The 17455-nt window shown below is 36.3% G+C and overlaps 1 protein-coding gene across 1 annotated transcript in view; it reads right to left on the bottom strand.

Annotated features, from left to right (window-relative positions):
- Positions 1-17455, bottom strand: part of MED13 (mediator complex subunit 13) — a 60104-nt gene that overhangs the window by 26448 nt on the left and 16201 nt on the right. The window contains exons 4-8 of the mRNA XM_009972311.3: positions 4410-4555; positions 3145-3342; positions 2026-2220; positions 922-1084; positions 504-614 (exon numbers count right to left, since the gene is read on the bottom strand). Of these exons, the coding sequence (XP_009970613.2) occupies positions 504-614; positions 922-1084; positions 2026-2220; positions 3145-3342; positions 4410-4555 (813 nt within the window). The remainder of the gene's footprint in view (positions 1-503; positions 615-921; positions 1085-2025; positions 2221-3144; positions 3343-4409; positions 4556-17455) is intronic.

A 17455-nucleotide genomic window follows, 5' to 3' on the forward strand; every position in this document is an offset into this window, starting at 1 on the left:
GAAAAGCAGTTTCATATACAACTACCCATGGAATGCCATGTTTCCCAAAAAGTAAAGCAGGTTTGGGATTATTTTTTTTTCATATTCATCAAGACACAATGCTATAATCATCTTGCTGTTGATTAACAGCTTTCTTCCTCCAAGGCTAATGCCACAGCCCTCTAGAAAAGGTTCTTACTTCCTAAATAACCAGGCATTCCCTTTCTATTGCAGCTCAAGAAAGTTGCCTCTCAGATTGTTTCTACCCATATACAGGCCAAGACTCAGGAATTGACACTGAAGGTCCAACCAGATGATTCATTTGAATAAAACCTCTGCATTAGCTTATTGGGCAGAGTTTCAAGACCTACAATGACATTTAGGATATGAGATACAAATTTTGTTACAGTTTTCCTACAAGCAGCTATTGCTTAATTAATCCTGAAGGAGCCATCACAAGCCCTCTCCTGAGCACTTCAATCTCAACGTACATTGTTGGACTGCAGGTTTGCCAAATACTGTACCTTGAACAATTGCAATTTGTCCTCTGCGTGGCTTCAACAAAATCCCAGGATGCTACTTTGTCAGCTGTCTCCTCATCACACAAGCCATTTGATGTAGCAGAATACTTCCTCCTATGATTCAATATCAGGAGAGTTATTTGGGATCAACGTATGTTCCTTCCTTATCTTCTGTCAAACCTCAAGAGCAGTTTTGTGATGCAGGATTCAGTGAAGAAATTACAAATAGCCTTTTACTAACATATTAAACTGAGAACTAAACAAACTACTAGTTAGGAACAAAATAACTTCTTTAAAATGTTTTATTACTAAGAATAAAGTACCTTCTACTAGCAATCACAGCATCTTTAACAGAACTACTTTCTACAATGAACACACAGGATAGCATGGGGATTTTTAGCTTCAGAAAATGAGTACGTACTTGTTCTGTGCTCTGTTCATATTGCATTCTTGCCAAACTCTGTCCACCACTTGATTGGCTAGTTTTCTAGGTATTTTGCCACCATGATGGCTAGTACTGTCAGAGATAAATCCATCAGAAACTGAAGAAAACTTCACCCATTTCTGAGCAGATTGAGCATCAACTGAAAAGCAGCACCAGATGAAATAGTTTTAGGCAATGAGGCAATACACTCACAACCACTATTATTCCAATTCAAACACCACAGGAACATCTTAGAAAAGTATCTTCTTAACTCAATGTTAGGAAATAAAAATAAATAGAAAATTTAGGCATAGTAGCAGACTTATTATAACATGTTTCCCTCCTGTAAGGAACAAAAAAAGGCAAAAAAAAAAAGCGCTATATAAGTTTATTATTATTGGGCTGGCTATTCTTTGTCTTCCAAAAAACCTGTAGACCTGTAAAAGATAGTAACTTGAACAAAGCTACCTGTTAGCAAATTTAACAGTATTATTAAAAAAAAAAAAAAAGTCAAACTAAGAAGACCCTGGGGGAAAAAAACAAATAAAACCTCTTCTGCACAAGAACTGTATGGAACTGTATGTAAAGCCACCTGAAACTATCAGTGAGCCTTATCTGATCTGACTTAAAGTAGTTTACCATTACTACTCACACACAGTTCAGAGATCACACAGCCTTACTGGAAACTTAACTACAACAGATCTTCCTTGGACTGGGAAAAAGGCTGAAAACATCACCTTGCTCACTACTGATTGAGATGCACAATGAATGCCAGAATGCATTCATGCACACAAACACACACAGCAGGGAAGAAAATACAAAACCAAAAACTTGACCACAGAAATTTAAAGTACTGGATAACAAGATCGGGTACAAAAGCAATCCTCGTTTCACCAGCTTACAGAAGTGTTAGAGTTAGCTTTGCCCACAACTGAACAACAAAAACTGATTTTGCTGTTACAGACTTATGACTAAAGAAATGTGATTTTTGGTAACAAGTCAGTTGTACAGAGAACATCCAAATCCTTTCCAAACACTGCCAGATTTAAAGGAGAAGCCATCAAGATGGTTTCCCATGTGCAGAAGTTAATTTTATTATACCTGTTTGAACTTCCTCTGGGGATGTCGGTGGAGTCAGAGTTACTGAAGACATGGCAGGATCTCTTGTGGAAGCAGGCACTTGGTGGACACCCAAGCAAGTAGTTGAACAGTGAGATGCCCCTACGGTAGTAGGAGCAGGGATGTCTGTCTGAGGAACTAGAACGAAGCATGCTGGGTACACCATTCGCACACCAGCTGAAAAAAGACCAAGTCAATTTTACAGTTGTTTACCAAAAACTTACATTTGAAGTCACCAACAAATGGATCACTAGTCACTCATAAGTTTACCTACTCTTTCTACCTACTAAAGCATCATCCTTGGAAAAAAAAGCCTCTGTTGTCACCCTCATCCTTACTTTATGATTTGCTTTATACAGAAGATTGGGTGAATGAATAAAAAGGGCTTTGTACATACAGGCAGACCCAGCCCTGGCATCTACGTGCTGCGGCTTGCTTCTATCGTTTTGTTTTATAAAGAAGACTGAGAACATACTTTTTAGCATCACGTAAAACTGACAACATTCCCCTCCCCACCATCATCAGGGTCTCCAGCCATTACCACAATACAAGCTTGTAACACTCGTTACAGAGAAATGATTGCATTAGTTGGCAAATCAAAGGTCAATAGCCCACAGCAGAGTAACAAACTACTGAGTCCCAAGGGCTTAGATTTTAGGAACAGCAGCAGATAAATGCAGTGCCTGAGTACATTAAGTTCTCCAGGATTGTGGTTTTGAAGACATCTCTGAAAGGCACGTCTGTTCTGTTTGAATTTGCACAGAATCTGAAACAGTACAACATGCTTTTGATGCATCTCAGATGTCAACAGTGATAGTCTAGTGGGTTTTGATTATCTTTTATTTATTTATTTATTTTAAAAACAATCTTGCTTCTCAGGGCACATCAAGAAAAACAGCTCCTACTAATAGGTCTGCAAAACCCACTTTAAGCAGCAACTCATTTTAGATAGGACAGAGAACAAAACAGAAAACCAAAAGACCAACAGCAGTTGCAAATAGCAGCAAAAAAGAATAAAATGGGGTCACTTTTGCATTCAGAATTTTGCAGACCTAACGGGCCAGTTTATTTCAGTAATTAAAAGGTAATCAGAGCACTCACCAACAAGGACTTCAACAGCAGCTAAAGAATCATCCTCCCAATCCATTTCTTCTTGTTTTTCCTCAGATCCCTCCTTCAAGTTAGATGTGACAGGATAGAATTGTTTCCATTCACCAATAAGCTTTTTTGTTGATGAATCAGAAAGCTTGAATGACTGCCCAGTGAGCGTGCCATTTAATCCAAAGGGACTTAGAATAACTAGAAAGAAATAAAAATACATTGGAGATCATATCTAACCAAAATTCACATTTTCCCACTGAAATAGGATTACCGTTATGTCAGCCACAGCAAATAAACAACTCTAGCATTGGTAAGTCAGAATGCACCCTAATCACATTTTGCTATACTGCACAAGTTGTTGGTAATAGGTACAACACATTGTTAAATGGATGTGTACTGTAAGAATTAAAGTACCACAACAATTACAAATTAATCTAATTAAACAAGCAACAATCAAGATTTCATCTTGGCTAGTAAGGAGTCTCTAACATACAGGTAGGATAAAGACACACTATTTCAAATTCTGACAAGAGTTAAGGTGCTTCCTCATCCTTTCATTCTGCTTGGTACAGTTACAACAACAATGTATATATAGGAAAGTAATCTCTTTCAAGTTTAGTCTTGTCCATATTAGAAAAAGCAGAGCGGCTGTTAAATTGCATTCAAAAAAAGCAAGTTTGGACACTGAGCATTAATAAACAAGGGCAGTGTGTGGTCATGCAGGAGAACCGATTTCTATAGCCAACACACATATGTCTAAGACAGCAAACTAACCAGACTCAGGCCCCATCACTCCTTTGTCTTCGAGAGCATAGCCTGCATCTGCTGGTGGAACCAAGTGAATTTACAGGCAAGGAAGAGCCAAATAACCTGTTCACTCCCCCTACCCATTTAAGTGTGTTGAGTCAGAAATGGATTTCTAACAGAGGGGTCAATGAAGATATGTGGGGATTATAAAGCTTGTTGAAAAAGCCAAGTATTTAAGTCACCAATAGGACAGTACTTAGAATTAAGTTCATTGTGTTATTAAGACAAATTATTTGGCTACATGCCAAGAGATGAATATGGAAATCATCCACCTGCAGAAGAGCTGAGACACACCAACTGGCTTCTGATTATGTCAAGACAGGGGACGTGGGGAGAACGCATAATCAATACAAAACAGATAAGGCCTTTGCTCCCACTTCCTGTCTTTGCCAGAAATCCTCATTCTGAGCAACCCAAAGGATCGATTCATTTTAATACTCACTGACTGGCAAACCTACCTTGAAAAGGGCTGTTAGACTGCTGGGCGAGAGTGAGGTGTTCTTCACTGAGCAGGTACACAGGTTGATGCTGACTGATTTCCACACTGGTGCAAACATTGCTGTCTCCATGTAAGAAGAAGGTAAATGAGCAGGACAAGTGCTCGCTGTGAAAGAGAAATGTGGAGGGTGCAGGGGATGGAAAAGAGAGGAAAAAAAAAATTACGTACAGAACTTAAAACAAGTTGATGGTTTTCTCACTAGTTGGAAGGCATTTCCTCCCAAAATATTAAATTAATGAAGTAACCAAAAATCCCTCCTATATAAATAGCAAGAAAATGCTAAATACGTGTTCCCTTGAAGCATTTACATTCCAACATTAAAACCAAAGTTCAATCAGAAAACAACAGACATTAAGTTTTCCACCTTCTTAAACTGACACTTCATAATCTGAGGTCTGGAGGAAATTTCAAACACTTTTTGTTGGCAATACAAAAAAACCCCTACAACTTAATACTTTATGTTTCTGAACATATATTGATTTTAATGAGGTCATATCTAGGTTCTCCTGTCACAGATCCCCTAATCAGAATTTATTTTTTTTAATTTATATTTAATATTAGCCAGTAAGTCACTTATTTAAAAGCAGAAAGAATGTCAACAGCTTTGAGAAGTGTTGGGTTTGGGGTTTTTTTTGTTGTTTTGTTTTGTTTTGGGTTTTTTGTTTGTTTTTTGTTTTGTTTTTTTGTTTTGCTTTGGGTTTTTTTGCCTTTTTTTTTGTTTGGTTGGTTAGTTGGTTTGGTTTTTGTTTTGTTTGTTTGTTTGGTTTGGTTTTTTGTTTGTTTGGTTTTTTTAATTGAATCTTAGCTTCATGATCCTCAAGACAATCAAGTAACTAAAAATGAAATCCCATACCTACACACAAAATGGAAGATACAATCAATTAAAAAAAAAAAAAAAAACAACCAACCCAAAGCTTAAGTCATTGTTAAAGTCATTAAAGCAAGCATCATGTTTAATAGATGCTTCACTGATAGCTTCCCTCAGTCCAGAGTGTTTAAAAAAAAAAAAAAAGTCCTGTACAACAAAAAAACATCCCAATGATAAAAATATACCATTCATATAACTCTGAATGAAATGCTGTTTTCACAGTGCTGTACATATAGTTAGCAACACCACAAAATCTTCTAACTCCCAAGATCATGCTTCAGAGACTTCCCAATTTTTGCAGCACTGCCAGCTGTTGTTTTGTTAAAAAAGTATAGATAATCCCCTGCAAGTGTAACTATCAAAATATGTTATGTTGCATCCACATCTATTCAGTAGTTTGTGAAATATATTTTACCCATTTTAATTAAAGGGCAGGAATAGAGCAGCAAGGCAAAAAAAGCTGATCCCTTCTAGGACACTGCAGAAACAATACATCTTCATACCCAGTTCAATATGAAAAAACTTCTTTTTTTTCCTCTTTAAATAAGTTGTACAGGCACAGCAATTTTCAGTTATATTAACTACATGTTATCTCAAGTGTCTGCCAGACTAATACACTCCCATAGGAAAAGAACAGATGTTTAAAAGCAAGAAGATGCTATTCACGTTGGACATTAAATTAGGTCTGCCATCTCAGTAATAGAAGAATGAAAGTCAAGGAGAACCTTAAAAGTACTTCATGAACTACTGAACAGAAATAAATCCTTCTTGGTAAGGAGGGTAGCATCAAGCATCTGCTCAGTTTCAGAAGAAAGAAAGAAACAAGTCAAGGGAAAACAGACTAGATTAAGTCAGTCAAAATAGCAGATACTAGTGCGTTTTTTGCAAGGTCAAATGGAAAAGACAGTCCATGAACTACTGCAGCCTAAAAAGACTGTATGAACGCAACACCACTGTTTCCCCCCAAAATAAAATCAGACCAAATCAACTAACACCCAGGATTGCGTGCATCTTCTCTGACCTCATGAAATGCCTGAATTTCTTAGTCTACAGCATGAGAACGCAAAGCAAGTTTTGTGTTCCTGAAAAAGATACAAACAGAGCTCCAGGGCATGAAGAACTCACAAACTCCGAGCATCTGAGCAACCCTATTAAAATGCAATCTCCACAGGTGCAGATCCTGGATACATCTTTACTGTAATTTCCAAGATGTTTCTTTCTTCCACCCGCAGGTAGATAGTGGGGCAATAAAGAGCAAAGGAAAAAAAAAAAGTTTCTGGAATTGGCACAGTCCACTCAGTCTATGAAAAGGAAGATAAATCGATCGGTTCACTGAGTCTCACCCTAGAGACTCAAAGAGCAGCCACCAGGGTAGTCACTAAAATGAAAGAAGGCTACAGTGTTAAATACATGGCTTTGCCTACCAGCAAATTTAAAATTAGGGACCTAAAACACTTCAAGGATGAGAGAACCCACAAACCGTTCAAGGAGGAACAGGAAATGCAGCACATTTTTTATTACAGTAGCTTAAAGCTGGCCATGAAGCAAACTCAATGAGGAACTGCTCCGAGTGGCTGGCCTCGACTGAAACAGAACACTTTTCATGGTGCATCAAGTCTGTGGTGGTATGCTGATCTGCTGTTCAATTTTAATTGTGTTTTAGGAACAAAAAAAGACAGGATCCAGACATACGAGTGAATTATCACTATTCATTGACAACTACATAGCACAGCTGCTCTAGTAATCCAGCTCCGACCAGAACATTCCCTGTAGATGAAATACTGCTCAGGAATCCCAGCAAGGTTAGTCTCCAAAATGCAGAGATGATGGAGCTAAGCATCTTGTTGATGATTTCAAGTTCAAGTGAAGTCACATGGTTAGCAAACGCCACTAAATTCCTATATGGAAATCTGATTAAACTTTAATCCTTACACAAATAGTTGAAGACTAATTTTCAAATTGAATTTTATTTAAAAATCATACTGGATGGTTTAGGGTGCAAGAGTGGATAGTGTTCTTGGTTGAGTGACAGATAAGAATTTAGAAGCCTAGTATAAGTGAGGCAAAGCTTAAAAATAAAAGCACATATTCTTTAAATACACTTTAAATGCAATTAAGCTATGTCTCTTGTAAACACCACATTATTACACAAATAAAGGGCAGACAATTGTAGCATAATCTGATGGAATTCAAATAAACCAAGACAAAAAGAAGCATCAGCATGATAACAGAAGCATTTCAATTCATTACACTGCAAAACTAGTCCTAAGAAGTAGCAAGGAAAATTCAAGGTCATCATGCAAAAGCCAAGTCAAAAATAAAAAAAACAAAAACAAAAACAAAAAAACCCCAACCCTCAAATTAGAACTCTTTTCTCCCTCACTCAGCAGGGATAAGTTTCCACCAAAATAATAAAATCAGAGAGTAGCCATTGTTGTCACTGACATCATTCAACCAGCTTTGGCAGGCAAGCTGCAAGCACACTACTTGCATGGCAGGGAAAGCAGATCTACTACGGTACAACACATTCTAGAAAATACAGACATTATCAATTTATAACCAGAATCAGTGAAATTTTTAAGTGTTAAACGGCAGAATTACGCACACCACCTTGGGTTTTCGTTTCAGTACTGCCAGAGGTACAGAGACTTTGTTTTATGCACAATAGGATAATATTGTTTCATAGTAGAAATACATAGTAAAAACAGGGCTGTCCTTAAACTGGAGCTAAGGGAAACAGATTTCCCCATGATACACACAGTATCTCCTGAAAACATGGGTCTTCTTTAAATGTTAACTTGAAAGGCAAAACTAACACTTTATGTACTCAATCCTAGCATTTTCTTCCTAGCTAGTCATGCCCAGAAACTGTTTCTTTACATTTAACATTGTAGTTTCTGTTAGGTTACAAAACTTTAGCAAATATCAATGCATGTGAAATAATCACAGGAAATTAACTGAAGAACCCTAATTTAAAAAGAAAAAAAAAAAAATCAAAACCATATTGAAAGCTCCTTGCAGGGGAATTAGAAAAGGAGGAGGGAAAATAAAGAACCAGAGCTCTAGGTTACTGGATGCCCCTACATACACTGCTTTATGGACTTAGCAAGAAACACTACAAACATGCACACTTTTTTTTTTTTTTTTTTTCCTTTAATTAATACACTTATACATTCTCCAACTCCTTAGGTTTCCAGAGACTGACTGCTAGTACGCAATCCTCCCTCATCTTCAGTTTAGGAGGAATCTTCTCAAACCTTACCACAACCTATTGCAAGTATCTCTCCACCACTTCTCTAAGACTTTCTCTCCTATTCTCCATAACTCACCTCACAGCCAAAAATCCTAATCAAGCAAAAAATTTACCTACTTACCACTTTGGGGTAAATAGGCAAATTACCTCTACAATTCAGTCAAGGACAGAATAACAGAAAGCAAACTGGCAGCTTCCTGCCTGCTAACGTAGAGTTTATCCTATGCTTTTATTTGCAAACATTTTTTTTAAGTAGCTTAGAAAGATCACTAGATAATTTGCACAGAGCATCTCAGGACTGAAATATTTTAAAAAATATCTATGCCTCAACACTCAGAACTTTTGTTCTGCATGAAGAGAAAATCAGTGAAGTCCTTAAGGTGCAAATACAGCAAAAAAAAAATAACAGCTTGTACTGATATTCCCCCCCTTTTTTTTTCCTGTACTTTTCCTTTTTTCTGTTGTTGTTTATTTTTTTTTCCCTCTCATGTCTCGTGTATACACATGGAACAATCCCTGATCTTATGATGAGGGGGATCTTAAAAAAAAAAAAAAAGGGGGATATCAGTACAAGCTTTAAGACAAGCTATTTTTTTTTTGCAATATTTCTAATATTTCTGTTGAAATTCTGAAAATAAAATCCTAGTTCTCCCCAAAATCTCATTTTCTTGCCTGACCCTGAATATAAAGTTACGCCATTAATATTTCTAATTAACTTAATTTCATTTAAGTCCTAATCACAGAACTTAAATATCAATAATCCAGTTTCCAACTGATCTCTGAATATAGAAGTTATGAAGTGTCTTCAGAATGACCATTCTTTTTGATCAGCATGAGTTCCAATACTAAAAGCAATAAAAAAAAAAAAAAAAAAAGAAATTAAAACAAGGGACACACTTTAGAAGTAGCTATTTTAAGCAACCTTCAGTCCTCACCTATGCTCCATTAAAACATATTTGTATAAAAAAAAAAAATCATTTGATTCTCCCATGCTCCCTCTTCACTCTAATCATACAAAACAAAGATATTTTTGTTTCAGAGACAAAGGATTATGATTTTATGTGAAAAGAAACAGAAACTGATGCAGACAATTTCAATATAATTTCTACTTCTACCTTTGTAAGAGAAACTGAAGGGTAGGAGGGGAAAGCTCACTAAAATTTACATATACATGAGGTTTCTACATCTCCATTAGCAAATCTGAAAATATCTTCTTGATAAAAAGGCAATTAGATCTGTTTTTTCCTCCACATTAGTACTTACATAGAGCTTTATATCTTCAAAGTGCTTCACAAACATTAGCTGCATTAGAACCTCACTAATCCACACTTCACTAGATTGCATACTTCAAATCAGCACCACACTACGGCTGAAAGGCAAGGACACTGCAACATCAGAGGCAACAAGGAAGTCTCCAACCAAAAAACCCCATAGCACTTTTAATAGTAAATTGAAAAACAGCATCCAAGTGTCTCAACTAAGAGAGAAACTTTTTGTTTGGATGTTTTTTTATATTACCATCTCATATTTTCCTAGATTGTCTTTGTAAATCTGAGTTGAACCAAGAGTGCCTTACCAAATCAAAGCACTGCCAATATATCTCCTGTATCTTTATAAACTATATACTTTCTACTGCCATTTCCTAGATGAGGAATATGGACATTGCAACGTAAAATTACTGTCCCAGAACTAATGGTTTAGGATTCGGATTCTACCATCTCCCTTTCAATGGGGTAGAACATACTTTAAGAGTAAAAATGCACCAGCTTCAGTTTTAAGTCTGTAACTAATATGCATTGTTATTTCAGACTGTTATAAAATGTTTGCCAAAAATTAGAACATATTGGCCAGCACCCAGAATCCTTCAGGGCATTTTGACCAAGAATCAATATATCATGACTGCCTGACAACAATTATCATCAGCAACAATAGATCTGTGAGTTCCCAACTGATGCATCATAGCTGCTCAAATAGAAGCATCTTCAAATAGTTATTCCTCACTACAGACTATTTTGGTATGCCACTTAAATAAATCTTAAATATCAAAGAAGTTCCTTTTTAAAAGGTGACAGTTGCTTTTTATAGTAAATTCTTGGTCTGAAGAACACAGTCTGATAATTAAATAGGTTATTTTGGAAATAAAAATTTAAGTAGAAAAAAAGCTTTAAGATGACACACACACATACCATGAAGCCCTAAGATCCTTCATATTCAGTTATTTGTTTGGTTGGTTTTTGTTTGGTTTTTTTTTTTCCTTTAACCAGGTTGAAAGACAACACTATAGCAACCAGCATAGGACAGAAAACAAAACGTAACTGCCACAGAATAAGTCTCGAGGAATTACATACCTGACCACATGCTCAACATGCACTACATCGTCCTCTATTCTGCGATACATTACACCATACGCTTTGTTCTTTGTCAGGCAACCCTCTAGGGCTTTTCATCATGGAGAAGAAAGAGTGAAGCTGCCAAGCCACTTGAGGCTTTCTCAGCTAACAGAAGAAAAGCAGAAGCAACTCCCTCAAGACAACCCATCTACCACCTTTTCTTTGCAAGCACTTGTTCAGAATAGTTCTTTGTGACTATATACATCTTCCAGGTGCAGCCATAACACGGTAGCGCACTAATGAAGAGAAGCTTTCTATGCAGCGCGCTTCACACCTATGCTGCTTCAACAGCCGGTCTTATTTTAAACACGGCATCTTCAATTTCCACTCATCATCCATAATCCTGAATTATGAAACTCCACAATCTTATTTCAGACTAGAAAGGACCAGGAAATTAAGTATGCATTTGTTGTAATAAGCAAAATATAAAATAAGTAAAATACTAAAATCAGATTGTTGTATTACACAGCACCAAAGATAATTGCCAGGAAAAACATTTGAGTTTTCCTAATTTAAGAAATTAAAGGGGAAAAAAAAAAAAAAAAAAACTAAACACACAAGGCAAGTACACAAATTGTTTTAATTATTAAATACTTCAGGAGCTTTCTTTGAGTTTGTTTTAGTTATTTTGGTCGGGGGGAGTGGGGTGGTTTGGCTTTTTTAATGTAATGGGGGAAATAGAGGACAAGAGAAATTTGTTCCTAGCTCTGTAGGAAGAACATGCTATCATATATACTCATTACATTGCAGTACTACTTTTTATGATAAGAGTTTGAATCATCATTAATCAATTCACAAACATGCCTTACTTGCCCTTGGCTACAAGTTCCCCTGTAACATCAGAGCTTGTATCAGCCCCATCACGAGATCTGCACTTCCAAGCACAGTGGCACTAATATCCTTAATATGAAAGCAGAAAGAAATCTAAACAAATGCACATCTACGTTGTCTAGAAAGTTACGTATTCTGTACCTTAACATGAAGTAATAAGATCTCAAAATATAGGTGCATCTCTAACTACTGACAAATAGATGGAAGAGCAGACATTTTTCTAAGCATCTCCCTATGGTCATGAAGGTAAATATAGCAGAAAGATGATTTTGATGATAACACAAAGCAAAAAACATAGCTAATAGCAAAGTAGAAAAAAAGCTTCCAGTTCAAAGCACATCATTAATGACTACTGTCAAAAGGTTCTCCAAAATATTTTTCACATAGCTCAGGATGTTTTGATTTTAGTTAGACCTGTGAGTTAAAAATATTTATTTATTCCATAACCAAGTTATGTGCACTAAAACAAATACAAATGTAGCAAGTGACCTGTATTCCAGAATAAGTCATATTCACCTTACACTTCCACATTTTTAAATTAACTTCATTATTGACCTTAGCTTCATCCCAAAAAAACCAAGGTAGAAACAGAAATGATTTTTTACACTGCTAAAATTATAGCATGCCATCTTACAAAGAAGCAAAACTGATTTTTTCAGAATGCAACTAGAAGTTTATATATACACACACATAAAGTATGTTTCTCCAGGTACAACAATTAGAAGCAATACTACAAAAAGAGTTTACTCATGTTCCAGTATTTCAGAACTTAAATGAGACTAATAAACCTGTCATCTTATATTTTAGCATCCTTTAATTATTGAGGATGCAAATCTCAGTTAGCTAAACTTGAGCTTTCACAATGAAATATACGTGTGCTATACGGAATAAAAATCCAGAACATATTTGGAAAATGGAGAAAAGCTAGACATTACTCTATTTCAAAGACAGTGTAACAGCTTTCAATGTATTGCTCTTTCTCGTTTTGAAACATTTACAAACATCTTGTTAAGCCAGATTTTTTCAAAGTTCAAAATTGAAATGAATTACAGAATTTTCATTAACAAAATACAAAGTATCTGTATGGGTTTTGCATTCTTATTGTTCAGCGAACAAAAAGAGCATAGATTTATTGCTGAAAGCTAAAAACCAACAACCATATCATTTTTTTGTTTTTCCTGATAATCCAACTACCACTGTAAATTAAGCTAAATAAGAAAACTGCTTTGTGATGTAAAGTGCTAAATTTGTCTGCTTGTAGTCTCTGTAGCAACCCAATATTCCAAAGAGACAATCATGTGATCAATGCTCTCAGCTCCTGCTGTTTATCCTGCACTGTCCTACTTACAGCAGCTCTCAATTCCAGCTGTCTACAGTAAAAGGAAAAACATCACCTGCTCTCCTGCCTGTACATGATGCCAGAACAGCCTCATTAGAGCTGTTGTAAAAAAATGTTGACATTGTTTGATTTAAAGATTAACATAGGGAGGAAATTTACACTGCAAAAAGAGTTGAGCAGACTTAATAGAAAATATCCAACAGTATCAAGGAAGAGACCTGTACTTTCAGCTACTAAGGTTTCAAATTAAATATACAGAAATAAAAACAAAACCTGTGGCTACATGTTGTTCTTATATAGTTAACTCTCTTAAATATGAAAAAGTTTGAGCTGTAGCATCCAGAAATCTCCTCATTCTGTTCCTTAATAATAATTCACAGCAACATTCTAGAGGGATCAAGAAGCAGACTACTCCATACCTATGGAAAGAAGAGCCATGAAAAATGGGAAAAAGGTAGCCAAACAGGGGGATAAGGCAGAAATATGGGCTCAGATCTGAAAGCAGAGCATTCCCTTTGTTTTAAGGGCAGTGAAGACCAAACAGCTGATCTCATTCATGCTGTTAGATTATCAATATAAACCTTTCTGAAGTAGGCAGCAAGACTATTTCCACCACCCAATTGAAAAAAAAAATAACCTCACACACACATTGCAGCCATAGCCATTCGAGACACCAGATCTGCCACCACACTTGTACCAAACTCAGGAATCACATCCACTGTGGCTAGTTTTACCTCTTCCTCTCAGCAAGACAGAGAAAACAAAACAACAAAATATATATATATATTCAGAACTATGATAATCACACCCTCAAATCAAGATAACCACATGTACAAAGGCTTATAACAAACCCCAATTTATAGCTAGAATATTTTTCAGCAGTCATTTCCCATGAAGTCATATACTTATTATTTACATCAGGTAGCTAAAATAGTAGTTCCATGAAAAAAATAAACAAATGGTGGACTGGCATTACAAAAACCTGTACCCAGACTAATGTGAAACAACATTACCTGTGAAACCTGTGCAGCAAGTTTCATTTTGTAAGCTATGATAAGCTTATCACTTATAATTTTCCAAGTGGGGTTATTTTGGTGTTTTTTTGGTTTGTCTTTTTTGGGGGGCTTTTTGGTTTGTTTTTTTTTTTGTTGTTGTTGTTGTTGTTTGGTTGGTTTGGGTTTTTTGTTTGTTTTTGTTGTTGTTGTTGTTGTTGGGTGGGTGGGGGGGTTCTTTAATTTCCTTTAGATATATGGTGTTTCTTTCTGGTGTTTTTTTTGTGTTTTGTTTTTTTAAGTTAACTCAGGCATAAATTCTGGTTTGCCACCCACTGCAATTGGTTATATTTCCTATTTGCAAGGAGAGGGAAGAAACAACCATACAAGTAACATCATGACTTCTAGTATTCTAGATTTTCAGCTATCTATCAGATGCCCCCACAAAACCAGAATTACTCAATTATTTGCTTACTGGTATTTCAATTGTGTTAAAGTTTAGCAAGTTGTACTTATTACTAAAACTTCAGGAGGTATCTTCTATGTAAGCACTTCATATTTTTGTTTAATTAGGAGTGTCAGATTTAATCTTCATTAAGGAATTGTGTCTAAAATAGTGTTTAATCTGACAAATTTCCTAATCATATTTATTCCAGGTACACGCTACTATTTTAGCATCCAGTTGGCAAGAGATAAAGTTCATCCAAAGGCTGTTATTTGAGCAGTCTAACCAGAAAAGGTAGACAGACAATCGGATGCAGCAGATCACAATCTCAGTCTCATACATTTATAGGGTGGGTTTTTGAATAAAGGATACACAACCGTATTTCTGAACACAGCAATAACGACACAGTAGGTTGGGAAATGAGAAAAGATGACAGACACTCCTATTTGTCAAATTTTGTAATTTAACATGCAGTCATTTAAACCACATTATTGAGCTTCTGTAATTTACCTTGCTTTAAGTGATTGAAAAAGGTTGTGACCAATACTGATTTTTTTTTTCTCCCCTGTTTGGTTACAACTAAGACCATTAGCAAAACCTTCTCTTTAGTCTTTTATTCTACGGTTGTTCTCCTGCTGACCCCCACCACCCTTTCCTGAAAAACTGAAAGTCGCCTACTTACAAATGAACAATGACAAAAAACCTACCACGCACACTTCAGGGAGTTAGCTATTCCATTCCTGCCCTATCTATAAACAGAAGTGGAACTGGCATACTTGAAAACCTCAGACAGTTTCCTCAGGCATGGTAATCGTGACTTGTTCTAACAGATCAAATTTCACCAAATACATGACTGTCTCACTTTTCTCAATGCTGGTTTTAGACTGGGGAGAAGTAGGGGGAGGGAAGGAGGGAGGGAAGAGCAGGTCATGGTTATTACCTTGCAGCCTTGTCAACATGTAGCATGTGACTGCACAATGCAAACATCTGAAGTTTTTACTTTTTTCACAGCAAAATTTTTAAGTGATATTAAACAATAATATGAGGTTAGTTTAATAAGTTTGTTTTAGGAGTCACATCATTAAACATAATTAAAACAGTGAACACTTAAAACTATCTTACTTTCTTGGTCATCTATTTACATGCCACAGTGGCATGAGTTTATGAACATTAAGGACTGTCCTTTTAAAATTAAAATGTATGGAACACAATGATGAAATGGACTTTTCTTTTTAATATAACCTTATACAAAGAGGAAAAATAACAGAGCAACAGACAGGAAGCCATAGCTGCCTGAGGATCTGTCACCACAGCCAAACACCTATTAGAAATCACAACCTTATGTCTGCTGCACTACCACGTACATATGAAAAGTACAACACAACTGACTTCTATTGTTGGGAGACCAGAAAGCAGAAAATCTCACATTCTGCAACAACATACTTTCAAACAGAACTCAGGAAAACCCAGATGGGATCAGCTTCAAATGAAAGAAATAGCTCTATTTGCACATTCTTCAAAGAGAAAGAAAGGGAAAAAGTAGGACTAAGGTCCTGCACATCACTCAACCTAGAGCTCCAGGAAGCACACATTAAGAAGTTACCTCCACCACCAAGAGCATTGACTACTCAGTCTCTAATCAAAGTCTTTGAAACTAAAGATTGCCAGCAAGAACAACCAACCTTATCAAAATCTGTAGTCATAATACACAGAGAACAAGTCCATATAGCAGCCAGCCAAGCCCCACAGCACAGGGCAGTATAAACTATGATCTGAAGCAGACTGGTAGCAGACTTCATACCCCCAGTATAATAAATGCCTTAGAATTCATGTGCCTGGATAATTTAATCTCAGGGTTTCTGAATGTTAACGCAAAGAACAGTCCTGAAGAGAGCAAAGCATACATAACAATCCAGGAGGGCAGTTAGCACTACAGGTAACAGTAACGAGGTCTGAAATGAAGCAAGACAACACTCAGGCAGGGATACCAAGAATGGGGCAAAGCCTCCCTATTTTGGGGTACACACAGTTTCTTCCTGTACTTCTCCCAATATTCAATGTTTTGTAAGAAAAGGATTAATAAAAATATACCAAACACCATCATGGGTAACTTTTTTCTTCCTTAAGAACAAGACATACATTTAATCAACACAGGCAATATAATGAAGCAATTAAAATCTTCCAGAACAAAAAGGTTTTATTCCCTACGACAGATGCACTACCTGGCACATTCATCTGCGTCTACTCCTACATAGGAGCAACACTACTTTTTGGGGAGATATATATATTTCTAACAGAGGAAGAAACAGAAAGTCTTCTGAAAAAGACTATTCTTCCTACGTCAAGAAGCTACTATGACATGCTTCTGAGATTAGCATTATGAATATTACTATTCCTATTGCTTGAAAGATGGTAAAAATGCCCAAAATACAGAAATATAGTTTCAAAACTGTTATTAAGATATGTGCATCCACAATCATGAACAGAAAAATGGCTTTGGGGAGGGGCTGTTGGTGATTTGCTTTGTTTTTTAATTAAGTCAGCCACATCAACAAAGCCAAGATAAACCTAGTATAGGTTCCTGCTGACTAAATGGATCCTCAGGAAGGGAAAATATGCAAAAGTTGCATTAAGGTTTAGTTTTTGTTAGTTCTAGACCAGTTGTCTGGTAAGAAGCATATTAGCACTCCAGGTGCAACATCCAGGCCATTTTCTAGTCAGGCTGCAAGTCCTTTTAAGTTGAGTTTGCTGCAGTGTCATGCTTAACATCTGATAAGAGAGAAATGTCCCTTTTGACTAGATGAGTATTCCAGTTTACACAAGAGACCAAAATCAACTCAAACCATTCCACTTGACATTTCCTCCTCAGTCAGAGTGACACGCTTTC

Source organism: Tyto alba, unplaced genomic scaffold (genome assembly GCF_018691265.1).
Source record: "Tyto alba isolate M040663 unplaced genomic scaffold, T.alba_DEE_v4.0 Super-Scaffold_19, whole genome shotgun sequence".
Classification (NCBI taxonomy): domain Eukaryota; kingdom Metazoa; phylum Chordata; class Aves; order Strigiformes; family Tytonidae; genus Tyto; species Tyto alba.